Source organism: Chanodichthys erythropterus, chromosome 5 (genome assembly GCF_024489055.1).
Source record: "Chanodichthys erythropterus isolate Z2021 chromosome 5, ASM2448905v1, whole genome shotgun sequence".
Classification (NCBI taxonomy): Eukaryota; Metazoa; Chordata; class Actinopteri; order Cypriniformes; family Xenocyprididae; genus Chanodichthys; species Chanodichthys erythropterus.
This window is the reverse complement of record NC_090225.1, coordinates 36491656-36518676: the sequence shown is the minus strand read 5'-3', so window position 1 is coordinate 36518676 and position 27021 is coordinate 36491656. Positions and strand designations below refer to the sequence as shown.

General features: G+C 38.6%; 1 protein-coding gene across 2 annotated transcripts in view; it reads left to right on the top strand.

The window, feature by feature from the left end:
• The window catches only part of epas1b (endothelial PAS domain protein 1b), a 51880-nt gene that overhangs the window by 399 nt on the left and 24460 nt on the right, over positions 1-27021 (top strand). For both annotated transcript variants that reach the window (XM_067386993.1, XM_067386992.1), the window contains exons 2-3: positions 20859-21049; positions 26257-26408. In XM_067386993.1, coding sequence (XP_067243094.1) covers positions 20859-21049; positions 26257-26408 — 343 coding nt within the window. The remainder of the gene's footprint in view (positions 1-20858; positions 21050-26256; positions 26409-27021) is intronic.

Here is a 27021-nt window from a genome sequence, read left to right as displayed (position 1 = left end):
TGTGTGAGACTCAAACGCGCTGCTGCAGCTTGAAGCCAAAGATGGTTCATTGAGACACTCGCTATTTATTTCACCGCACCACAAAAGAAAGAAAGAAAGTTTTATTGTTTTATTTTTAACCTATGTGCATGAGTAATTGTATCTAAGATATTTAATTATTTCCTTATTGAATATTGAAAGAAATTATTAGTAATAATATTTTGTAAGACTTTTACAGCATGCCATTAATTTATTTTATTTATTTTTTCACAAATGTGCTGAAGAGAAATGATTTACTTATTTTTATTATTTACTTTTGTAAATACAATAGAATTATTTAGAAAATATTATGCCTAAGCTTTTATTATTGTTGTTGTTGTTAACATTCTACTACTAAATTATTACTGATTAATAGTATTACACTGAGCATATAGAATGTTGTAAAAATATTTTCTTTATCATTATATTATAACTAAATTTTAGTTTTCATTTAAGTTGTACAATTTGTGTATTTTCTTTTTTTTTAATGAAATTTTATGAGTTTTAACTTAATTTTTTTGTATCAGTTAAATTCAGAGTGGTTAAAACTACAGTTTGTGACTTTGGCACCACATTGACCACATTGACCATTTAAGGCAGCAATTAAACTTTTAGATATAGTGGGTTGAAATGTATTACAGTGAACAAGATAGGTTTTTAATGCAACACATCTAATTAAATGTTTTAAAATGTTTTAATGACTGCTCTCAAGTCAAAATAGTATTTAATACTGCTGTATCAATTTAAATACATTAATTTATACCAAATTAAATCAGGTATTTAAGGTAACAAATGCAGCAAGCAATACTTTTTACAATACTTATAAGGCAGTATATAAATATTCAATGAGCTTTACACGGTCTGAAATCTCCGGTAACTTGAGGAAGTCATGTGTATCTTTGAAGATTGAAGAGCATAAGAGTGCTATTAGTCCCATTAATCAGAGAAAAATAGAGAATGTGTTTGTACATGTGTCACGGATCTGAGAGCGCCTTGAAGTCTGCCTCATCCTCGTGACAGTTTTTCCCTAACAAGCTTTCTGCCTCTTATCTGATGAATCTCAGGGTGGCAGAACATAACCAAACATCACTACAAAACTCAAATGAACAGAATGTATATACAGGACACAGCAGGACTGATTTAAAAAGGGGTGCAAAGACTTTAACACAAGACTGTGATCCTGCCTGTCACTGATCAGACTGTGAGACGCATACGATTTCTCATAAAACAAGAAGTGTTTACGTGTGCATATTGTAGGTTTGTGTGTGCATTTGTTTGTGTTTGTCTATACTGAACCCATATGTTTTGGTGGTTTACTTGAGAGAGATTAGCTCAACCCTGACATGTTTTATATATATATTGCATGTTTGTATTCATGCATGTTCTGTAGGAGATAGCCAGATCCCCTCCATGGCCCCTAGTATATATCACAAGCTTCAGTAAGTTATAATTGGTGATGCACCCAAATGATTTCTTCACAAAACATATAAACCACAAATAAAGTTTTCATTTAGTGGAAAACCAAATCAAAATAAGTTAATTTTTGGTTGCTATTTCACTGCATCCATATGTTTTATCAGAACTGCAATTATGCACTGTTTGCAACTACAAGGCATGACAGGAATAAGCAAGCCTCTAATGAAGTCATTGTTGTGGTAGTAATCAAGGCTCTGACTAAACAGTGTTTGTGTTGCTCATCAGTATAACTGAGATAGAACTGGTTGCCTGAACTGGTCAGTTTGGACACTTTTTACTCACCATTTGTTATAGTTGTAATTTGTTCATTATTTGCTATTGTAGTTAACTATTACGTCACCCTAAATCATCAGGCTTTGTCTGTGGTTCATTCTGTCACTGATTTTGAAAACGGCGGAGTGGCTCATTTGCGAAAAGAAAGCCTGTGCTTTGTGATGGGCTCTATTAACTCCCCCAGGCTGAAAGCTGGCCATTAGCCTGCTGTAACTTGTGCACTGTTTCAGAGCTTTGTCCTGGCTCTGCACACTGAGGGAACACATCCGCTTACCTGCACATACAGTAGTTACCTAGCCTTGGATTGGAGTATAAAACTCTTCATTCTCTTCTAAAAAAAAAGAAGAAGAAGCTGGTGACATTGGTATTAATAACTCTGTGTTGTCATGAAGTCGGGCTCATTTAAAAAAATCATTTTTTTGCATTTTTCTCACTTTCAAGTGAAATGTCCAGTGCACGCTGCTAAAAGCGTTTTCATTTTATCTGAAACAGATGAACGTGAATGTGACAATATTTTATTAAGCTGGTAATTGTATACCCTTAAAAACCCTAGGGTTGAGCCACGGATTTTAAAGAACATTTTATGCTAAAAAGGTGTGATTACAAGCTGTTTAATTTATAAAATTTAAGTACAATTAAAAATGAATTAAAACAAAATTAATTCTTTAAAACTAAATCCATGATGGGAACCATAACTTCCAAACTGTTAAATATACAGTACTGTGCAAAAGTCTTAGGCACGTCAGTATTTTCACCCCACCAAAAAAGGTTTTAAGCCAGTTATTTATATCTTTTGCTGTAGTGTGTCAATAGGAAATATCCGTTCACATTTTCAAACATTCATTTTGCCATTAACTGTAATAATCCAGTGAGATTTTTGAATACATAATAAGACTGATAAAAGCCGGTGCTCCACATGGAGATCAGAGCTCACCATCATCAAATCCGTCTGTGATTACATGAAGAAACAGATGAAACTGAGACAAACTAAATCCAGAAAAACTATGGCCGTGTCTTCAAGAGATTTTAAGAAACCTGCCTCCAAAGCTACCTGAAAAATGATGCCCAAGTGTACCTGGACAAGAGCTGTTTTAAATGCAAAGGGTGGTCACACAAAATATTGTTTTGATTTAGTTAATATAAGTTAATTGATAAATAAAATCTATTTATAACAGTATTTTTTAAAAAACATCCTCACTTTACAGCATTTTTACACAAGTGCCTACAACTCTTCACAGTACTGTATCTTTGCAGGCAGGTTTCTTCAAGCATCTTAGAGACACGGCCACAGTTCTCCTGGATTTAGTTTGTCTCAGTTTCATCTGTTTCTTCATGTAATCACAGACGGATTCGATGATGGTGAGCTCTGATCTCCATGTGGCGCACCGGCTGTTGTCAGACTCCTTGTGTATTCAAAAATCTCACTGGATTATTACAATCATTTTGCCATTAAATGTTTGGAAATATGAACGGATATTTCCTATTGACACACTACAGCAAAACTGGCTTAAAACCTTTTTTTGGGGGGGTGAAAATACTGACGTGCCTAAGACTTTTGCACAGTACTAAGGCTGTAACTAACAATTATTTTTTTCTGGATAGTCAATTAATCCTTTGGTTAATTTACCAATAAATAATGACTGTAACAATTTTATGTATGAACTTTTTCCCTAATAATACTATTGTCACAAAAGATAAGGTTTATGCAGTGTAGGACTAATTAGGAAAGGTGTTGTTTACTGTGGCTGTGTTCACTCACTTTTTGGAATTTACAGCAGCAATTGCTTACAAGTGTGAATCCTGCAATGTATTGTTCATTCAGGAGATTAAAGTACTAACTAACCATATAGTTACTTAACTAACTAACCATATAACCATGTATCAAACATCGCGGTGTTCATAACACTGTGAAGTTTTACCATGATTGACAGTGCATTATTAAATAAACGAGTCAATTCGAGGCATGAGTTCATCCATTAGATATTTTAAATAACCAACAATAGTGTTAAAAGCTTTGTAACCAGTCTGTGTTTGTCTCTTTTTAAAAACAAACAATATTTTTGTAATAATGGCTGATTTCCAGCATGCCCGGGAGTCTGAGTCGCCATCATTGGGGAACATAAACAGTGTGACGAATCGACATATTTACATAATCAACAGAAACAATTACATCAACGCATCATTCCAGCCCTACTTAAATGCCATATTGCATTTGAAAATAGTCGTACCTACAGTAAGCCCTATAATTCCAAATATATTTGGTCATTACATTAGCATACTAAACAAATGGCTTACAAATAGACACTTGATACTCTTCATGTTGTCACCTTATAGATTAAGCACAACTTAAAGGGATAGTTTATCCAAAAATGAAAATTATCCCATTATTTACTCACCCTCAAGCCATCCTATATAGTGAATGGGGCGTTGTATTTTGAAGCCCAAAAAAGTGCATCCATCCATCATAAAAGTTATCCATACGGCTCCAGGGGGTTAATAAAGCCCTTCTGAAGCGAAGCGATGCATTTTTGTAAGAAAAATATCTTAAAAATATCTTACTAAGCTTTATAATGGCAGTGCACGGAAACCACCTTTGAAGCTCAAAAAGCCCTTCTGAAGCAAAGCGATGCATTTGTGTAAGAAAAAATCCATATTTAACACATTATAAAGTAAAATAACTAGCTTCCACCAGACTTTTAAAGAAAGCGTAGGCCTAACGCCTCTCGCAGTTCAAACCTCTTACGCTAAATCCTACGCCTTCTGTATTCAACTTACGAAACAAGGACGTTGAATGCGGAAGGCTGCCTGGCGGAAGCTAGTTATTTTACGTATTAAATATGGATATTTTTCTTAATGCACAAATGCATCGCTTTGCTTCAGAAGGCATTTATGTGGCTGATGTGGACATTTAAGACCTTTATTTTCATAGGAGAATCTAAGATATAAGACTTTGGTGGAGAAATTCAGAGCCTCCCAGCTGTAGGACTTGTCTAAACATAAATGTGCAGTTTATTGTGACAGGATCTCTAGAGAAGGCCTGAATGGAGACTTCTTAGTCCCCACCCTCCGTTAACGGCAGGGGTGCGAGGCACTGCTCTCAGTCTGGGAGCTTATTTTCTCCTTCTCTTTTTCTTGTTTTTCTCCTTCTTACTCCAGTCTCACTGCTTGCCTCTGATTCAGTATCTCTCTCCCATTTTCTCTTTCTTAAGGCATACTGATCTTTACTAGTGTTTTTCCACTCTTTACCTCCTCCAGACCACTGTCTCCTGACACTTCCTGTTAACCAACCCCATTCTTCCTTCTGCCGCATACTTCAATGTCAAATCAATTTCTAACATCAGCTGCTTCCAGATGAACTTTACTCTCATTACCCTTATTTGGTCCCCATCACTGAACTACGTCATCGACTACCACAGTCAACTTTGATCCTGATTTCCGATTATTGCGTAGAATTCCTGAAAATTAGAACTACAAGTAAACATCAGTGTGGCAGCAGAAATGAAACGTCATCTGAATGATCCTAATTCAAGTGTTTGGCCTCTCATTTACTTCAACCTGACATTTTTATGTGTATAAATTTGTTATCAACCAATGTTGTTTATTTAATATCGACTATATTTTCAGAGGAACCATAATTTCGACCGGTTATTTTTAATATTTTTGACTACAATAGCAAGAATGGCTAGTCCAGAATATAACAGAAGTAAAGTGCAAAAAATAAATATGACAATACAGTACATAGTGATAAACAGTAATAAATAAATAAATATCTATGTATATGTTCACTAAAACATTTCAATATAACAATGTGAGGCTTATGTGGCACTTATTTTTGAGCGATGACACTAAGGAGTCAGTGGAATAATTTGAACTACACTGTAAAATGATTTTACAAAGTTGCAAATAAAAGATTATTGGAGTACATTTTACAAGAAAATACTATTTCAGTTGTTCTTCTTAAAAATGTAATTTTATGTGGTACTTGCTGTTTCTTTGTAACTTTCTATCAATTTCTGAGAGACAATTGTTTCTACAACAGATTGTAAATGAATCAGACTTAAACTTTAGAAACTTACCAGTTTACAAAACAAACAAACAAACAAAAAGAAATCAAGCAAATATTTGTTAATGGCATAAAGTCAACATAAATCAAGACCACTTTTCAAAATTCAATCAATTCCTGTTTAATAAAATGAAGTTTAGACCTAAATTTTTTACTCCTTAAATTTTAGATTTTGGATATATATATATATATATATTTTATACATCTATTTTTGTATATGTCTATATAACTATGTTTTGATAAAGATACAAATTAAATTGGTTTATTGTTGTTGTTGATAATTTTATTATTATTATTATTATTATTAATGGTTCTAATAACCGATATGCTGATTTATTTATTTTTTTTTTATCATTGAATCAAGCCTTTTCTGTAAAGTTGCCTTGAAATGATTTGTATAGTGAAAAATGCTATAGAAGTAAACATAATTTTTTTGAATGGTCTCTTTGAAAACTACATGTGCTTGAACAACTGAGTGGTGTGTGCTACGCCTGTATACTTGTATATGCGTTACAATATGTCCTCCCTCCAGCATTGCCGTCAGCATGACGTACTGTATACTCCATCCGTTTCTGTGATCTTTCCTCTTCTGGTCGAGAGGGCTGTACCGGCGATGGTTGTTTAGTTGGGGTTGAGAATGTTCTGTTCCAAAGGATCAGAGATTAGCCTAGTCCACATTGTTCTCTGTTTGTGTTTAGCAAGATGCCAAATCGAACGGAAAACAGAATGTAAGCAAGCAATGGCTTTGGTGTTTCTCATTAGAATGAGTGGACAGGAATGGGAAACCTTAACCGCTGCACCACCTCGCAGACTTCACCTCACCTCTCTGCTGCTGCGTTATACATTAACAAAGAGAGTCTGCCGTGGACTTGAAGGGAATTTAAATGTGGCCAGACACTGAGTTTACATACTGGTAATGTGTCTACAACACATATGGGCTTGGAGTGTGTATTATTTTCCTCATTGATGTGTACTGAATTGAAAAAAGATAGCAAAATGGAATACATAATCCAAAAATTTACCCAACCTCATTTCATTTCAAAGCTTTATGACTATAAAAGGATAGGTTTTGAAATCCAAACTGCTAGTTTTCATACATAGAAAATTGACAGTGACCAAATCACTGATGGTGTTTGACGTCATAATGTCATCACCGACATATTTACAAGTGTGAATGTGACCCGAGAGCAGCCAGGACAAAAACATCTGAATTAAATGAAAAAAATTGCTCTGTCATTGAGCAAATATTTGTTAATGGTATAAATAAGGTCAAATTTACCACTCTTCAAAATTCAATCAATTCTTGGTTCATAAAGTCAAGTTTAAGACTAAAATCTTTTACCCATAAAATCATAATATATATATATTCTATATATTTATTATTATCAGTATTATGTGATAAGTGTGAAATAACCAATTTGCTGATTTTTAAAATTTACTATTATTTATTTTTATATATTATTCGTCTTTGTATTATATATTTTAATCCTGCTTTGGACATTATAATAAGATTAGTTTGCAACAATAAAAATAATATGCACATTTAATATGAACTTTTTATGATTTATGATAATATCATTGATTTGATAACATTAACTTTTTTTGCAATCTAAACATTTTCATCTTTTGTTTTCAGTTGTGCTTAATTAAGCATAAAATTATTGAAATTAAATTAAAATATTGAACTGAATATCGGTAATTCTGAATCCTCTCAACTTCGTTAATCACAGATTTGAATGTGCATAGGTGTGACTGTTTCACAAAAGAACTAAAATCATGTAGATTTGGAACGACATGAGGGTGAGTAATGACAGCATTTTCTCCTTTTTTGTGAGAATCGCATGAACAATCCCTTTTAAAGGGCAAAATTGACCTGGTGAGATGTCACAACCTTGCAACGCTGCACCTTGCACCCTGTTACCAATCAACTGTTTACTCTGTTCACAAACACTCAAGGGCCTGGGGGTTTGGATCTGGACTTTTAGCATCTGGCTGCTGTGTCCTAAAGCATGGAGCCGTTTGTTATGAAAATAGTTGTGTGAGAGGACAGCAGATGGCTGCGGCCGATGCGTCTAGCTGGCTAGTTCTACCTGAGGCTACACAGTGACGTATTCTCCACTGACAATATGATTAAAATCTTAGAGCAAGCAGAGAACATGAGGAGGGGAAGGTACAATAACCCTGTCGATCAAAAAAAAAAAAAAATAGTGACAGGTGAGGGTTGCCTTGCTAGATACTTGTTTTGACGTTCAGTCAAACTACGCTTCTTTCACTCAAAAATAAAGATTCTGTCATCATATACCCTCATTTGATGTAAAACCTGTAACATCTGCAGAATGTCTCTTTTATATAATGTGAAATGGAAGGTGATTCACTCTGCTAAACTCCATAATGCACATTTTGTAACATTATAAGTGTCACACTGAAGACTGGAGTAATGCCTGCTGAAAATTCAGCTTTGATCACAGGAATAAATTACATTTTAAAATATATTCATAAATAGTACTAAAATAGCACTGCTGTGCACTTTGTAACAAGGAATATCACAGTTTGAAGTTATACATGTTTGGAATGGCATGAGAATTACTAAATTATGACATAATTTGATTGTTAAGTGAACCATCCCTTTAAAGTAATAGCAGATCATATCTTGACTTTTATATCTTTAAAGTAAATTGGCTTGTCAAAGATGTGGTCTAACAATTAGCGCATGTGCTCTGACACAATGTGCTGCTGTGGCAATTATGCGGGTGAACCAAGTTTTATTCTGTCTAGTGATTTTTCCTGATCCTGTTCGGCATCTCTCTCCATCATTTCCTGTCTTCTGTAATTTCATCTGTAATGAAGTGGGCTAAAAATAAACAATAAAAAAGTAAATTGCATCACAGTGGTTTGTAGGCATTGTAGTTTTTTTTTAAAAAAAAGCACACTAAATGTAACCTTTAATTCTTTACTATTTCCCAGGTGTATAATGATGTAGTGCACTGTGAAACAATTTCTGTTGAATGTCAGTTACAGCGTAGAGATATATGCCAGGTATTTGCTTGGTAGGGATCATTTGAAGTTATGCCTCGCTTCATTCATGCACCATTAGCATCTCAAAACTTTGAGTTTCAAAATAGTATGTTCCAATGGCTGATTCTGATGCTGACTTGGATATGGTTCAGGTGAAGGTTGTGTAACACATTGTTGGGAGAATACGCTGATGAGTGAATCAGTATCTTGTTTCAGGTCACATATATGTGGACCATGAAGATTCATTGTACAAGCCCAAAACTGCACCTTTGCTCCATTTACCTCATGCCCTAGGAAATCCCTGAGAAAAGGCTGAATGCAGATGCCCGCATCCACAGACTCAGTGAGGTGATTTCATGCACCAAGGGTGATTATTTTGAAAGCTGTTCCTTTCTGGTTTTACAGCTTACCCTGGTCAAAGGTGGGGCACTTATGATCTCTCTCTCTCTCTCTCTCTCTCTATCTATCTATCTATCTATCTATCTATCATCTTTTTTTAACAAAAATAAAGGTTTTTAGGAATTTGATTATCATTCTAAAGAAGAGAAAAAACTAATCCTGATTTTTTTTTTTCCCTCACCCTCTTATTAATACAGATTTTTATGTTTTATTTAAATATCATATGCAGTTATATGTATATTAGAATTATTTTGTTTATTATATAATGTAATTTAATAGTTGCACTAAGTTCCTCCAACTTAAAGACCATCTGCAGTTACTTCTGGTGTTCTTCAGGGTTCGGTCTTGGGCCCACTTCTTTTAACTACTTATTCTCTCTTGACCACATTTTCAGGAAATATGGTATCCATTTTCACTGCTATACTGATGACACCCAGCTCTACCCTTCTTCCAAACCCTCTGGCTCTTTTCCTCCATGTTAGCTGTCTAGCTGTTTAGCTGATATTAAAGATTTGCTTTCATCTAACTTTTTAAAACCGAGGTTCTACTTGTAGGCATCTACTAAATCTGATTGTTTTTTGTGAATATTGATCATAACACAATTTGTTTTTCGACACAGGTTCAGAGTATGGGTGTCATTCTGGATAGCACATTTCCTTCAAAGCTCATTTTAATAATATTACGCATACTGCATACTTTCACCTTCGGCTTGTGTTCTTTCTAGAACTCCTTCTACTGAGCACATTTCACCAATTCTCCAGCGACTATACTGGCTTCCAGTGAAGCATCACATCGATTTCAAAATCCTGTAATTCTCCTTATGATTATTATTATTATTATTATTGATAAAATACAGTTTTAATTTATATTACTGTTCAAAAGTTTGGAGTCAGGAAGATTAATCTTTTTTTAAAATTTTTAAAATAAATGACTATTCAGCAAGGATGCATTCAGTTGTTCAAAAGTGAGAGAGACATGTTGCAAAAAAAAATCTATTTAAAAAAAAATGCTGTTTTGAACTTTCTATTCTTCAGAGAATCCTGAAAAAAGAAATGTATCAAGGTTTAAAGCTGCCCTTGAACCAGTTTTTACAAGATGTAATAGAAGTCCCCTGAATGTGTCTGTGAAGTTTCAGCTCAAAATACCCCATAGATTTTTTTAATTATTTTTTTAACTGCCTATTTTGAAGCATCATTAACTATGCACCAATTAAGCGTGTGTGGCCCCTTTAAATCCTCTCGCTCCCTTTAACCATTTAACAGTACATTAGCAACATGCTAACGAAACATTTAGAAAGACAATTTACAAATATCACTAAAAATATCATGATATCATAATCCTGTCAGTTTTTATTGCTCCATCTGGCATTTTTCGCTATTGTCCTTGCTTGCTTACCTAGTCTGATTCTGCTGTGCACATCCAGTTACGTAACAGTCGCCTGTTCTTCGGAGGTCTTTTAAACAAATTAGATTTATATAAGAAGGAGGAAACAATGGTGTTTGAGACTCACTGTATGCCATTTCCATGTACTGAACTCTTGTTATTCAACTATGCCAAGGTAAATACAATTTTTCATTCGATGGCACCTTTAAACATTGATAATAAGAAATACTTGCCATCACAACAATAAATTACATTTTAAAATATATTAAAACAGAAAACAATTATTTAAAATAGGTACTTGAACCACAGTACTGGTCTAAAACCACAGAGACCATTTTACTATTTTTTTTTTTTTTTTTTTTTCATTACAAATTATATTTTCAAACATAATAATTTAAGTTAAAAGTTAAAAAAAGTTAAAAAGTACTTACATTTCATATTGTTTTAAATCATGGAACTTTGTTAAATAAACAAAAAAAGTTTGCTTCCAAAAATCCTAGACTTTCACTTTCAATTTTGATATAATTTTTGTAGGTTGCTATTAAAATCCCAGGTTCCCTAGCCTTGTGTGACGCACAAGCCGTTTGTGGAGGTTTTGGACAGTGAAGGTCAATGTTTGAGTTCCAGAAGAGATCCGCTCACTAAGGGGCTGGAATAGCTGGGGGGACAGCACTTAATTTAGTGCATTTCACACAAGGCAAATGACCATTCTTCCAGTCATAAGGTAGCGTGTCATTGTTTGCATGCCTGAATAGGTCAAGACTGCTTAGTAAGGTTTCGTGTTTATGTTTATGGCTACTCCCATGCCATGCAACCGTTTTATCATTAACCACATCTGTGAGTGCAAGGCCATTGCTCCACCTGTTCGGCCCACCTGCTAAACATAGTTCAAACTGATTTTTCCAAGTCTGTAGCTCAGTTAAGTTTGTTAACGTATTTATTTGTGGCTTTGTTAGGATCTGAATGCAGCTCACATTTCAGCTTCAGTTGCGTGACTTCAGGAACCTCTCACAGTAGCTCATTTTTCAAACTGAAATAGATAACATCCTCATGACAGGTTGACGTCTTGTGTTAAATACTTTGAATTCTCAGTGTGATCTGGATTGTTCAACAGCACGTGAATCTCAGTGCAAGCTTTTGGTAAAGTGTGCTTGGTTGAGTTTTTGATGCTCTGCTTTGAGTTTCACTGAACAAATTGACGTTTGTTTGTTTGATTTTTTTGCTGCTTTCAAGTTGGTTTCGAAATTTACCAGTGTTACTGTTTGCTTAAGTACAAAGGTGCAAGAGATGTTACAAAGTGATCTCAAACAAAAACAAATAAACCTTTTAGCAGAATGTATTGCTAAAGTTTTAAATGGAGCCCAGTTGAACATGAGAGAATGGAAGTGCAATCATATGTGCGGAAGTTTGTCTTGCTGTGAACCTCATTTTGATAAAATAATGTTTGACCAACAAAGGTTCTTGTCACAATTGTAAAAAAAAAAAATCAAATATGGTTTATTAGGCTTTTAAGGAACATTTATACTTGCATCTCTCAATCATCATTTTATTGGACTGCATATGTTTTTTAAATATGTCCCATATTTATATATGAGCAATATTACATGAGTAGCCGTGCTGATACAGAGACCTATCACATGGCTACAAATGTGATTTTGCATTTATACAACATTTTGATTACATAAGTGTGTAAATAAATAAGAAACAACAACAGATTGTCTTTAAAAAACCTCTTTTGTGAGGAACTTCTTCTTTCCGCCACCGATTCAAATCTCAAGTTGACAGTTTAAAAGTTGAGCCCAAGCCTTCATTACTAATTCTAAAATATCACTTTTGAACTAGCAACAAAGGAACGCTGGTTCGCTTAATTGAAGCTCATTGTAATATGTAGAAAAGAGTAGAGTATTATGAGAGAGATATTGACGTTAGTGCATTACCTGCATCTAGCTGATATGCTTCATGTCAATCTTATATTCATCACACAATCAGTTTGAATGTCCGCTGAGAAATCTTTGTCTTTGTCCTTTTAACATTTAAGAGGATTTCTCATGACAGCGCTGGTCAATGCATTTGTCAGTAAGACAAATACAATAAAGAGTACATCTCATAAGTTGTTTAACCTAGCTGTAAAGAAGCTGTAAAACCTGAATCGGTAACAGTACAAGCACCTTATTGTTGCACATACTATATTATTATGTAAAAAAGTGCAGTGTGTCTTAATGTGTCTGAATGTGATCTGCAATGTCCGATTTACTTCTGTGAGGTGACAGAAAATTACAGTGACAGCAAAAAACAGCTCCCTTTGCATTTAGAAATGTATCAACTTATTTCAAATAGTTTCTTTTGGGAATTTCTTCATCTTAGCTATCTAACTTGCACTGAAAGGATGACCAGCAGTGAGCAGATTAAGTTGCTGTCATGGCAACCAGATACATCTCACGCTGATTTACTGAAAGACATTCTAGAATAAAATGATCAGCAAATCAAATTGCAGTGGCAAAAAAAACTAAAAACCTTTGCATCTTCAAATCACCCTATTGAGAATCACAAATGATACTAGAGATGGTAGAAGGTGTTGAATGAGATTTGAAGATTTTCAGTCAGTTTTAAACTTTCACCATTTAAGATGTCTAGCACTCTTGTGGTGGTGCTTTGCATGTAATATTTGGTGTGACAGAAACTTTGAGGATAGCTATTCTTCGGGTCACTGCCTGTTTTCCATTGTTCGTCTTCGTATGGTCTTCTTGCCTATATACATCCGCTTCTGCCACAAAGGGTTCAGAGGGTTCACTAGATGGTTTCATGCACTGAGTGAGCACTAGGTCTCTATTGTTTAATGTCCTGCTGAGTCTGTGCAGTAACAATAAAGTAGACTGTATATACTTCAGATCTGAACATATTCATCCAGAGAGCTCTATATTCTGAACGAGTGAATGAAGCCTTTCGAAAGATGAGAACTTGAGCTTGCCTCAGACTGACCTCAGAGTGCGAGGAGAAATTGAATTTATTCATTTACTTTTGTACATGATATTGTATATGACACTCTTGTGCTATCAGCATCTTTTTATAACCAATGTAGAGTGGTACAGCCTGACCACTTGGATCATATTGGCTTAAGAGATTCTTATAAGTCTTTGGTTATTGAAATAATTATTGGCCTTGCATCAAATAGTATCTGCACATTTGTCCTCTGCAGTCTTATTGGATGCAGGACAGGAAAATTGGACGTCAACATCCTCAACACGGTCCCCATGGAAACCAGCCCAGCACCTATTTATTTTCCTCTAAATAGGACAAGAGTAAGAATAGACAGGAGAATTGTTTCTGTTATATTATGAAGAGCAATTTGGACTGCATCACTTGTGTGTCCTGACGTAGGACCAAGACCAGAGAGGTGTTTTTTGTTTGTTTGTTTTTTTAAACAAATAAATGTTAAAATGAGCCACAACAGAAACCGTAACGCACCATGATTTATTATTTATAGCTTTTATAAGGCTATGATCAATCAATATGAATATGTCGTAATTATTTTTAACCTCTAACCTCACAGAGAAGAATGACTTTTGACCTTTTCCAAGTCAGAAGGTTGACTTTTCTGTGCTGTGAAATGTCTTACTGAGTCTATATATAAGAATTACATTAAACATCTGTTACAGATCCCTTGTTTCCCTGGACTCCATTTCCCAGAATCCTCCTGTTCTCCACACCTGCACTCACTTCCCTCGTCAGCTCCTCATCGTCACTCATCACCTGCACCTGGACTCTATTGTCAGCACTCCCCATATATTGCACTCACTCCCTTCACTCCTCGTCCGTTCTCTGTTTATGTTAGAGTTTGTATGGTGTTCTCTGCCTTCGTTTACATTAAAGTATTGTATGTTTGTGGAAATCCGTGATCTGCCTCCTCTTTCCACCAGCAACCGTAACAGAAGAACGGACCCTAAACTACCGGATTTTCCACCAAAAAAAAAAGAATGGAGACTTCCACCAGCTCCCTGGCTCCTGTTCCTCCAACGCCTCTCACTCATCTGACAACCGGCGATCGCCTCATCGGGCTCCTACATGTGGGTCGTTCGCTGGAGAGGTATGTGGAGGAGTTCGTGGAGCTTGCTTTCTTGTCTGACTGGCCTGATGCTCAGTTGATCTCCTTGTTTTTGGATGGATTGGATGACGACACTATCCGTTTTGATGAACCTGTTTTTTGTTTTTCCTTAAGCGATACTATCAATTTAATTTTGTGGTTGAATGGCTCCAAATTTTTGGTAGAAGAGGTTCAGGATCAGTGTTGTCGTCCGGTCCATCCAGAAACACGGTTGGCCGGGCCAGTCAGTCAACCTCCGGCTTCCTCCGCATACCCCTCCAGCGAACTCCCTGCCTGCCCCAGGCTGGACCCATATTCCGCTACTGGGCCCAGTAAGCGGAGGAGGAGGAAGAAAGCGGCCCCAATGTTTCCAGAGCCCGCTCCAGTATCTCCAGAGCCCGCTCCAGTATCTCCAGAGCCCGCTCCAGTATCTCCAGAGCCCGCTCCAGTATCTCCAGAGCCCGCTCCAGTATCTCCAGAGCCCGCTCCAGTATCTCCAGAGCCCGCTCCAGTATCTCCAGAGCCCGCTCCAGTATCTCCAGAACCCGCTCCAGTATCTCCAGAGCCAGCTCCAGTATCTCCAGAGCCAGCTCCAGTCCCCACAGAGCCAGCTCCAGTGCCTGTGGGGATTTTAATTGTTTTTGAGGGGATGAAATGGCCCTCAACCCCAGTCTCCTCCGAGCCAAGTTCTCCAGTCTCCTCCGAGCCAAGTTCTCCAGTCTCCTCCGAGCCAAGTTCTCCAGTCTCCTCCGAGCCAAGTTCTCCAGTCTCCGCCGAGCCAAGTTCTCCAGTCTCCGCCGAGCCAAGTTCTCCAGTCTCCGCCGAGCAAGCAGCGCCAGTCTCCGCCGAGCAAGCAGCGCCAGTCTCCACCGAGCAAGCAGCGCCAGTCTCCGCCGAGCAAGCAGCGCCAGTCTCCGCCGAGCAAGCAGCTCCAGTCCCCACAGAGCCAGCTCCAGTGCCTGTGGGGATTTTAATTGTATTTGAGGGGATGAAATGGCCCTCAACCCCAGTCTCCTCCGAGCCAAGTTCTCCAGTCTCCGCCGCCGAGCAAAGTTCTCCAGTCTCCTCCGCCGAGCAAAGTTCTCCAGTCTCCGCCGCCGAGCAAAGTTCTCCAGTCTCCGCCGCCGAGCAAAGTTCTCCAGTCTCCGCCGCCGAGCAAAGTTCTCCAGTCTCCGCCGCCGAGCAAAGTTCTCCAGTCTCCGCCGCCGAGCAAAGTTCTCCAGTCTCCGCCGCCGAGCAAAGTTCTCCAGTCTCCGCCGCCGAGCAAAGTTCTCCAGTCTCCGCCGCCGAGCAAAGTTCTCCAGTCTCCGCCGCCGAGCAAAGTTCTCCAGTCTCCGCCGCCGAGCAAAGTTCTCCAGTCTCCGCCGCCGAGCAAAGTTCTCCAGTCTCCGCCGCCGAGCAAAGTTCTCCAGTCTCCGCCGCCGAGCAAAGTTCTCCAGTCTCCGCCGCCGATCAAAGTTCTCCAGTCTCCGCCGCCGAGCAAAGTTCTCCAGTCTCCGCCGCCGAGCAAAGTTCTCCAGTCTCCGCCGCCGAGCAAAGTTCTCCAGTCTCCGCCGCCGAGCAAAGTTCTCCAGTCTCCGCCGCCGAGCAAAGTTCTCCAGTCTCCGCCGCCGAGCAAAGTTCTCCAGTCTCCGCCGCCGAGCAAAGTTCTCCAGTCTCCGCCGCCGAGCAAAGTTCTCCAGTCTCCGCCGCCGAGCAAAGTTCTCCAGTCTCCGACGCCGAGCAAAGTTCTCCAGTCTCCGACGCCGAGCAAAGTTCTCCAGTCTCCGACGCCGAGCAAAGTTCTCCAGTCTCCGCCGCCGAGCAAAGTTCTCCAGTCTCCGACGCCGAGCAAAGTTCTCCAGTCGCCGACGCCGAGCAAAGTTCTCCAGTCGCCGACGTCGAGCCCTCAGCTCCAGCCGCTCCAGCCGCCGCCGCCGAGCCAGCCGCTCCAGCCGCCGCCGCCGAGCCAGCCGCTCCAGCCGCCGCCGCCGAGCCAGCCGCTCCAGCCGCCGCCGCCGAGCCAGCCGCTCCAGCCGCCGCCGCCGAGCCAGCCGCTCCAGCCGCCGCCGCCGCCGAACCTACTGCCCCTATGAACTGTGTTTTTGAACCCTCCAGCCCAAAGACTGTTTTCCCTCCCTGCCTCCCTCTCCCACCTCCATCCAGTTATGTTTGCACTGAACCTTCACCTCAAGCCCCCTCGCCCAGATCTCCACCTCGGACCTCTGGGCGATTACCTTCACCCCGGCTCCAACCTCCCTCTGCTCCACCGTTACCCATCAGTCCACCAGCGTCACCAGTATCCATCCTGCCTCCACTCACACCTTGTGCACTCGTCAGCCTGCCCTTCCCTCTGGACTACACTCCTCCGTCTCCGCTCCGTCACTCCGTCCCTCTGTTTCAGTTGGCTTCCTCACTCCCCCCGGTGTTCTTTTTGTTGGCTGTCTTACTGCTTCTACTGCGGCCTTCTGGAGTTCCGGCTGCGCTTCGGTCGGCAGAGCCTTTGGTTCCGCCATCTCCCGCCGGTCCTTCAGCGCCGCCTGGGCTCAACGCCTCGAAGGCTTCGGCTCCTGACCCGCCATGGCTGCCCGCTGCACCTGACCCGCCATGTATGCCCGCTGCATGTCTGCCCGCTGCACCTGACCCGCCATGGCTGCCCGCTGCACCTGACCCGCCATGGCTGCCTTCGGCTCCTGACCCACCATGGCTGCCTTCAACCCCTGACCCGCCATGGCTGCCTTTGGCTCCTGACCCGCCATGGCTTTTGAGCCCGCCCTGGAGACCTCCACTCCAGTCTACTCATCCCCCTGCTCCGGTTTGAGGTCTCCAGGGCACCCGCCCCCCTCCCGGTTGTTACATCTACGGCGCGAGGACGCGCCTACCGGGAGGGGGAGGTACTGTTACAGATCCCTTGTTTCCCTGGACTCCATTTCCCAGAATCCTCCTGTTCTCCACACCTGCACTCACTTCCCTCGTCAGCTCCTCATCGTCACTCATCACCTGCACCTGGACTCTATTGTCAGCACTCCCCATATATTGCACTCACTCCCTTCACTCCTCGTCCGTTCTCTGTTTATGTTAGAGTTTGTATGGTGTTCTCTGCCTTCGTTTACATTAAAGTATTGTATGTTTGTGGAAATCCGTGATCTGCCTCCTCTTTCCACCAGCAACCGTAACAACATCAGTCATTCTCAAGAGACATCATGCCATTATTTGGTTCAATACACAATACTGATCTCATGATACTTTGAACAAAGGCAAAATATATTTAAAATTTTTTTTTTTTTTTTTTTTTTTTTTGATAAACAGTTAAAAAAAAGTACTGTTCATTAAAGTGCTACATTTGGATTTATTTTAGTTTTTTTGTATTGCGATACATTGTGGCTGAACAAATCTAATCTATATATGTGTATGTGTGTGTGTATGTGTGTGTGTGTATATATATATATATATATATCTATATCGAATCTGCTGTTCGGAGCGTCAAAGTCACGTGATTTCAGCCGTTGGCAGTTTGACACATGATCTGAATCATTATTCGATACACTGATTCATTGTGCTCCGAATCGTCCTGAAGCAGTGTTTTGAAATCGACCATTACTAAATAAGTCGTTATTTTGGTTTTTTTGGAACAGCATGAGGGTAAATAATAAATGACAGAATTTTCATTTTTGGGTGAACTAACCCTTTAAGCAACATGAAAGCATGAATCCATCCTGCCTTGTTTCAATGGTTCAGGATGCTGCTGGTGGTGTAATGGTGTGGGGGGTATTTTCTTGGCACACTTTGGGCCCCTTAGTACCAACTGAGTACAGTTTAAATACCACAGCCTACCTGAGTATTGTTGCTGACCATGTCCATCTCTTTATGACCACAGTGTACCCATCTTCTGATGGCTACTTCCAGCAGGATAACATGCCATGTCACAAAGCTCAAATCATCTGAAACTGGTTTCTTAAACCAGTTCACTATACTCAAATGGCCTCCACAGTTACCAGATCTCAATATAGAGCACCTTTGGGGTGTGGTGGAATGAGAGATTCACATCATGATGTGCAGCTGACAAATCTGCAGGAACTGTGTGATGCTATCATGTCAGAATGGACCAAAATATCTGAGGAATGTTTCCAGCACCTTGTTGAATGTATGCCACTAAAAATTAAGGCAAAAGGCTTTCCAACCTGGTACTAGCAAGGAAGTGACCGGTGAGTGTATATCATAGTTTAGAGAGAATGACTGATGTTTAGTACTTCCTCTGAGATGAATAAAATAGAAATCTTTTTACAACATGTGGGTTTTGGTGTATCTGTGATCTTGCTTGCACATAGGGGTTGTGGTATGCCACAGTTACAGTGAATTAAAATATCACTCAGTGCTGGTGGTAATATATCTCGCCCTCTGAAGTGACCCACAAACCACAGCTCAAGGCACTGCAAGTGCATAACTAGCACATTTTTGCTTGTCAAACTGAGCTTTTTTGTCTCTTTAACTGAAAAAATATGAAAAGTATTAATATAACAATAAATGAGAAGGTGTGTTTAATTTATTATTATTATTTTTATTATTAAAGAAATGGTAATCTTTTTCTTTATTTATTACAACACGGTAGTTGACTCACACATTCTGATTTTTATTGTTTTCAGATATCTCTGATCATCTATAACCATCTTTATCTTTATTTATCAAGTCAGAAATAAATTCCACTAGTCTTGGTTATCACGATGGATGGTTGGATGTATGTATGGATGTATGTATGGATGTATGGATGGATGGATGGATGGATGGATGGATGTTTAGGATGTTGGATTGTTTAGTAATGAGAGTTGTCAACATTCAACAAGATAAATAGGAATTAAATTCTAGTTCCCGTAAAAAATGTCTTGTAATGGAACAGATGCGTTCTAATTTGGGAGAATATTTTTGTTTATTAAATCCAGGATGTAGCTATAAGTGATCATTCCCATAAGCACTTGAAACAGCCAGGAATGTCCCACTTGAGACCTGGCATTGACCCATCCACTCCTGACAGTTTGGGATGACTAGAATAAATAAAGTAGTACAATGAATGTTGTAAGAGTTCCTTTTGCTGTGTCATTATTACCGATTTATTCTGTTACACAGTTTATCTTATGTTCGGGCCTTAGCCTGTAAATTTATTCATCATCAATCCAGCAAAATGTTTTCTTTTTATTCTACTTTTATGTTGATTAAAATAACTGCTCTGATTGAAGGTGAAGTTCATTTCTGAAAGGATGTGTGGTGTGTGTGTGGTGTGCTTTTTTGGTCCCATGAGGAAAACGGCATATAAATTGTACTAAATGAAGGGTTTTTTTGTTGTTTTTTGAAAAAATAAAAATGCAGAAAGGGTTCTGTCATGGGTAGGTTAGGGGATATAATATACAGTTTGTACAGTATAAAAATCAATATGTCTAAGGAATGTCCTAATGAAAATGTGTGTGTGTGTGTGTGCACGTGCATTTTTATGACATATCAGGACACAAGTTTGTATAATGACATGGGTATGACATGGGTATTACAAGAAGAGGGTGACTTATGAGGACATTACCCTATGTCCCCATTTTTCAAAAGGCTTATAAATCATACAGAATGAGATTTTTTTTTTGAGAAAGTAAAAATGTGCAGTTTCCTGTGATGGGTAGGTTTAGGTGTAGGGCACTATAAAATACAGTATAAAACTATTACGCCTATGGAATGTCCCCACAATTCACAACAACAAACGTGTGTGTGTGTGTGTGTTTTATTCGCACCTGCCGGACACTGGCTCTTTTTCCACTGGCACAGTTTTTGGGCCTGATGTTTGATTCGGCAAGAGTGACTTGAGTTGAATAAGAAAGACAGTCAAGAGCACAAAGAGACTCTTATTCTCTTAAAAACCTCATAAATACACCGATATATAAGTAGATTGAGCATGATTGTATACAGTGTGCACTTAACACCCTGGAGAATATTTTATCTTTTATTTGGGATTTTAAAATCTTTTTTTGACCTTCAGTTATTTTTAATCTGTTGAAGTATCTGCATATTTCACAATATAGAACTATAGTTTTTTCTTAAACTTTTATAGCACAAAAATGTTATGTTTCATTAATTAAATTATTAGAAATTGAAATATATTTTTATTACATATTTCCATATTGTTCCATATTGTAGGTGCAGCTCAGAGCGGCGTAAGGAGAAATCCCGTGATGCGGCGCGCTGCAGGCGCAGTAAGGAGACGGAGGTGTTCTACGAACTTGCCCACCAGCTGCCCCTCCCACACAGCATCAGCTCACACCTGGATAAAGCATCCATCATGAGACTGGCCATCAGCTTCCTGCGGACACGCAAACTCCTCACCTCAGGTACACGTATCCAAGTGCACACATGTGACTGGACTGGACAAAGAGACCCGGTAACACATATTGGGGAACACATATTCACTATTAAATATGACTTTTGCCTCAATAAACTCTTAATTTGCTGCTTATTAAAGGTGCTCTAAGTGATGTCACGCGTTTTTAGGCCAAAACATTTTTTGTCACATACAGCAAACATCTCCTCACTATCCGCTAGCTGCCTGTCCCCTGAACATACTGTAAAAAAACGCGGTCTCTGTAGTCACCACAAGCTACGAAAACGGCAATAAAAACAAACTGGTGCAGCCTGGACCACGAATTATAATAAACATGCTCCAGCCAATAACCGATAAGAATGATTTTAAATGCACGTTCATGACTGTTTCAGGGGAGGGAGAGGAGGAGGAGGAGGAGGAGGGAGGGTCTAGCTAGCCTCTGTTTTGTTTGACAACACTTCGAACGTCAACAGGAAGTTACATCCACCCAGGATCACTTAGAGCACCTTTAATAGTTAGTAAGGTAGTTGTTTTTGTGGTTAAGTTTAGGTATGGGGTAAGATTTAGGGATGTAGAACATGGTCATGCAGAATAAGGCATTAATACGTGCTTTGTAAGTACTAATAAACAGCCAATATGCAAGCTAATAAGCAACTAGTTAAAAGTGAGGATTGTTCCCCATACTAAAGTGTTACCAGATACTGAAACACAGACATACTGTACTGTATTTAATCATCTAATATGTAATCTTAATAATATGCTACATATCAAAAGTTTGGACATCTCAACATCGATTTGACATACTGTGTCAGCAATAATTTTAATATTTGTGCATCTCTAGTACTGTAGATGTTCCCATGCTTTTCCTTCAATATATGGTCCAGCCACAAAATAACAATGATAGTAGTAATAATAACAACAACAGTAAAGTAGTAGTAGTAGTAGTTAGTAGTTAGTAGTTAGTAGTTAGTAGTTAGTAGTAAGCAGTAAAAAAAAAAAAAAAAATGCATACATACAATTTCAAATACCTAAATATTTTTCTACAAAAGTAATTTAGACTAGTATATGTGACTAGTATCTGTAATATAAATTATTTTTAATAAAATTCAATTATTATAATGTATGATACATATTATATTAATAATTGATTATTAATTTTATATCAGTAATGTAATATTTTCATAATAAATTCTGGGGATAACAAAACAGAAAATCCTATTACTACAGTAGCTATGTTTCAAAGTTGCAAATTTAACTTGTGTGCAAAATTGGAATAACACATAAAACATTTGTGAATGTTTGCGACTGTTTCCATCCCATGTGTTCAAGAGACCAAATCATCACTTCCAGGAAAATTTCCGTAAAACGATGCGCATCTGGGTGCAAAATTGGAATGTCACGTAAACCATTTGCAAATGTTTCCGACTGTTCCCATCCCTTGTGTTCAAGAGAACAAATCATCACTTCTGGGAAAATTGGCGCAAAATGATATGCATTTGGTTGCAAAATTGGAATATCCATAAGACATTTGCGAACGTTTCCGACATTCATCACTTCTAGGAAAATTGCCGCAAAATTATGCGCATCTTGGTGCAGAATTAGAATATCGCATAAAACATTTGCACGTTTGCGACTGTTTCCACCCCATGTGTTCAAAAGAACAAATCGTCACTTCTGGGAAAATTAGCACAAAATGATGCGCATCTTGGCATTTCCATCCAGATTTTTTTAATGGGATATTCTAAAATGCATATTAAAAATAGCTGGATGGAAACATAGCGTGCAGTTGTATTTGCCATTTGATAAATAAAGGTTATCAAATGGGTGACTCCACTGTTAGTGCAACATCACAGATGTCACGTCACAGGAGTCACTTTGCAAATACACATTCTGATGATAATCAAATTCTACCCCTTTAGTTTGATCTTTTATCTGGCTTCACCATCGTTAGCACTGCGCTGTTATGAGGAAACGTTTTGGTCATGTCAGACTGCGTTAAGGTTACTGTTGTATTATACAAATGAGGAGGTGCTTTATGTAAGGATATAATTGTGTTAGTGAATATTGGACCTGCTGTAACTCTGTCTGGGTTAATTATCTTTAGATGCAGGTGCTAATCTTATAAATCAAAGCATGCATGTGATGAATACAACAATTTAATGAAAACCTACAGAGTATATTTAATAATGGATACGGTTAGCTTCAAGAGGTTTTTTTTTTTTTTTTTTTTATAAAAGGGATAGTTCACCAAACATTTCTGTTATCATTTACTTCCCTCATGTCATTCCAATCAAGTTTTACTTTCTTTCTTTCTTCCATGGAACACAAAACGAGAAGTTCAGCATGATGTTGACAATGCTCCTTTTTCCTGGTTTCTCATTCATACAGTATTTCAATATTATCATCTTAATGTGTCTATAAAAATGAAAACTGTTTAAATCATTCTGACTGCTTAATTACTTCGCTCACTACAGTAAAAGAGTGCGTATACATGGTGTAGAGTGTGCAGACAGTGCGCAGATGTTATGCTTTAAGTTTGTTTTTGATTTGTGCATGGAAAATTGCTAACGCACATTTCATTGCCTTTTTTTTGTGAGTATGCAACGTTTTATACATCAGGCCCCAGGTCTTTTGAAAGTTTCTTTGTCTAAAGCAGGTATGGCAAGAGGATGTAAGCATGTTCGTATTGTTTGTGTGTCTTGATTATAAAATTAGAATCTCCGGAAGCTGGACAAAGGAGCTCCTGCATTTGACATTCCATTCTGTGTTTGCACAGACACTACAAGGACAGGGAACACAATTAGCATGCAGTTAGAACGCAGAATCAGCTCGGTTCCTTCAGTTTGGAGTAACTAAAAGACTTTGCACTGTTGGACTTAAAGTGTCTTGACAGTCAAATGTTCAGGTTCACGCTACATGCAGAAATGGAAAGAAAGAGGGAGGGAGAGAAGGAGGGGAAAGACACATTGAAAAGCAGCCCTGTCAGTAAGAGATGGCACATCAGATAGTGTTATCAGCAGGTCTGCGAGCTCTGTGCTGGAAGCATGATTGGTGCTTTCTTTAAGGCTGGCGCTCTCCGTCTCAGGCCAGCCAAAACACAGGCAAACTCTGGCGCCGCACATCCATCCATCCCCTCCTCCTCCCTCCATCACCCTACCCATGCTGAGGGTGCATGGGAAACACCTTTTACATAAGATCCACACTCCCACTACACTGATGCTTAGAACTGATTCTGTCATTCACCCTGATATTCTCTATGTTCGCTCTTTTCGCCCATGGGCGGCTCCAAAAATATGTTATGCAATAATGGTTGACGAGATGTAATCTCATTGAAATCAATGACTCACTGCTACTTCTACGATTGTGTATCTTTACGGTCTCAAATAGGCCTAGTATCACAACAAAACATAATTATTTCATTTCATATCATTTTGGATTGTAAGTCATTTTAGGCTGAAAACTATATGTAGGGGTGATTGTTGTTGCATTTGTCAGTAAGAGGCTTTAAAATGCCATTTCCTCCGGTTTATTCTGGTCAAAGTTCAGAGATATAAAAGGTCTGTAGATTTGTTACAAAACAAATCTCTACAAGGTTTTGTTTTTTGTTTTGTCTTTTGTTTTTGTGTCGTTTGTATCTTTTTTGTGTGTGTGTGTGTCATTTGGTGGGGTTTTTTTGTGTCGTTTTGTTTTGTTTTTGTCTTTTTGTTTTTGTGTCATTTGGTGTTTAGTTTTTGTTTTGTTTAGTGTTTAGTTTTTGTTTTGTTTAGTGTTTAGATTTTGTTTCGTTGAGTGTTTAGTTTTTGTTTCGTTTAGTGTTTTGTTTTTGTGTCGTTTGGTGTTGAGTTTTTTTTTTTTTTTTTTAACCTTTAGCTCCATATTATGTCAGGCAAAACATCTAATCTCTGTGGGCAGAAGTGTTGCCAGCTGTTCTGCATGATCTTGACATATCAATAGTCAATATTTCTACAGAGCAGATCATCATTTTCCCTTGTAGATAGATTGAGTTAGTTGAGTTCTCTTCCACATAATCAATTTCTGAAACCCCAATTTTGGGAGCAGATTTGTTTCATCTCAGAATGAAAGCTGTTAGGCAAGAACCCCTTCAAAGACGTAACTCTAATTCTCCTGGGGCCACGGTCTCTAGGCTCGGCCCAAATCCAGCCCTGGGCTCTCAATGGGCCTTGAGAAAGTTTCTTATCTGGAGGAAGCACACTGGAGCAATCACAAGCTTCCGACCCCCCAGTGTGGAGCCGCTCTGTTCTCCGTGTCCTTGTCCATTCCACCTCCCTCCTGAAGCTCTGCCAGATCTACTGCAGTACTCAACCAAAGTCTGGCACCCCGTCCACATTTCAGTGGTGGTATTACCAACCATGTGGGAATTTAGGTTTTTCCAAATGATCACTTGACTTTATCAGCTATTTTTTTTTTTTTTTTTTTTTTAACAAGCGGTTATATATTATTATTTATAATATATACAGTGTAGTCTACTAATTAACAATACAACAGAGTTCTTTCTTTGACATCACTCTTAAATATTTATTGCTTTTTTATGCTATAAAGTGTAATTTTTAGGATTTAAAAAAAAAAATTCAAAAAGAAAAAATAATTTAATAAAAATGCTTTCAGTGTGGTCTCAGTCTTTTGGACCTCACTGTATTATTTATTTTTGTGCAGCAGAAATTGAATACGCATATATTAGAGCATGCACTTTATATTGTATATTTGCCCTGCCTTGTGTAACTTTATGTTTTTACAAAAGTGCTTATGATCTCCAGAGAAGCATAATCACAAATATTGGCTTGGATTGCATAACCCCTTCTCATATGTTTCTCACAGATGTGGGCTTTCCATATACAGGGTAACAGCTGGAGTTTAAGTTTTCCTCTTTAAATTGAAACACTCAGATTTAGTGCCATCAAACAGCAGGGCGTGTGTGTGTCTGTGTGTCAGTATATGTGGGTATTTGTAGCACATGTTGGTGTGTGTGTGTGGGTGTAGGTGTGTGTGTGTGTGTGTGTGTGTGTGTATGTGGAGCTGAGGGCACTGACAGAAGGGAGGTCAGTGTTGTTGGGAGGATTCAGTGTAGCAGGATGAAGTTGCTGTTGTTTATTTTGGACATCAGCCAGGGATTTAAGAGCCAGAGGAAGACTAGTGAGTGTGCACACAATCACATGCACACACACATTCTGAAACTCTCGTGTTTGTGCCGCTTTTCAGGCTGTGTTGCTGCCACAGAGACGACAGATGTAGACAGACTGATGGACAGTTGGTATCTGAAGTCACTGGGCGGCTTCATTACCGTGGTTACATCAGACGGAGACATGATCTTCTTATCAGAGAACATCAACAAATTCATGGGTCTCACACAGGTGAGAATCAGAGGCCCAGCGATGTCTGCAGTGAAATGAATCAGATACTCACCTTTAGTCACATTACTATTAGCTGTTTGTCTGTTTAGCATTTATTTCCTCTGGGTTCCCTTAATCATAGGCAGACGAGATGCCATTATTAACCACAGCACAAGCCCGTTTCCTTCCAGCACTGTATGGGAGGAAGGATGTGTCACTTTTTTCGTACCCTTGCAGAAGCTCTTGGACTTATCTCCTGGCTGCCAATTGCTTCCTTACTCATGGCTGTTGTTTTGTAGAACTATGGCCTGTTATCTGTTTATCAAATAAATTTCCATTATAATAAAGATCAAAGATACATAATGTTTGTGAATCTCACAAAACTTGTCAAGAACATGCACAGGTCATATTTCACCAAAATAAAAATGTATACGCTAAAAATAATGCGTATTGCTAAAAATTCTCAGTACTAAAAATAAAAAGTGGTGTATTATTGTAAAAATATTATTGCAGTATTTGTTTTACTGTTTTAATTTTTTCTTAATCAACCTTAAAAAATAATGGGAATTACAAGAAATGTTAAGATATTAGGTATTTTAGGGCAAAAAGCCATGAAAATAATCTAAAAAAAAAA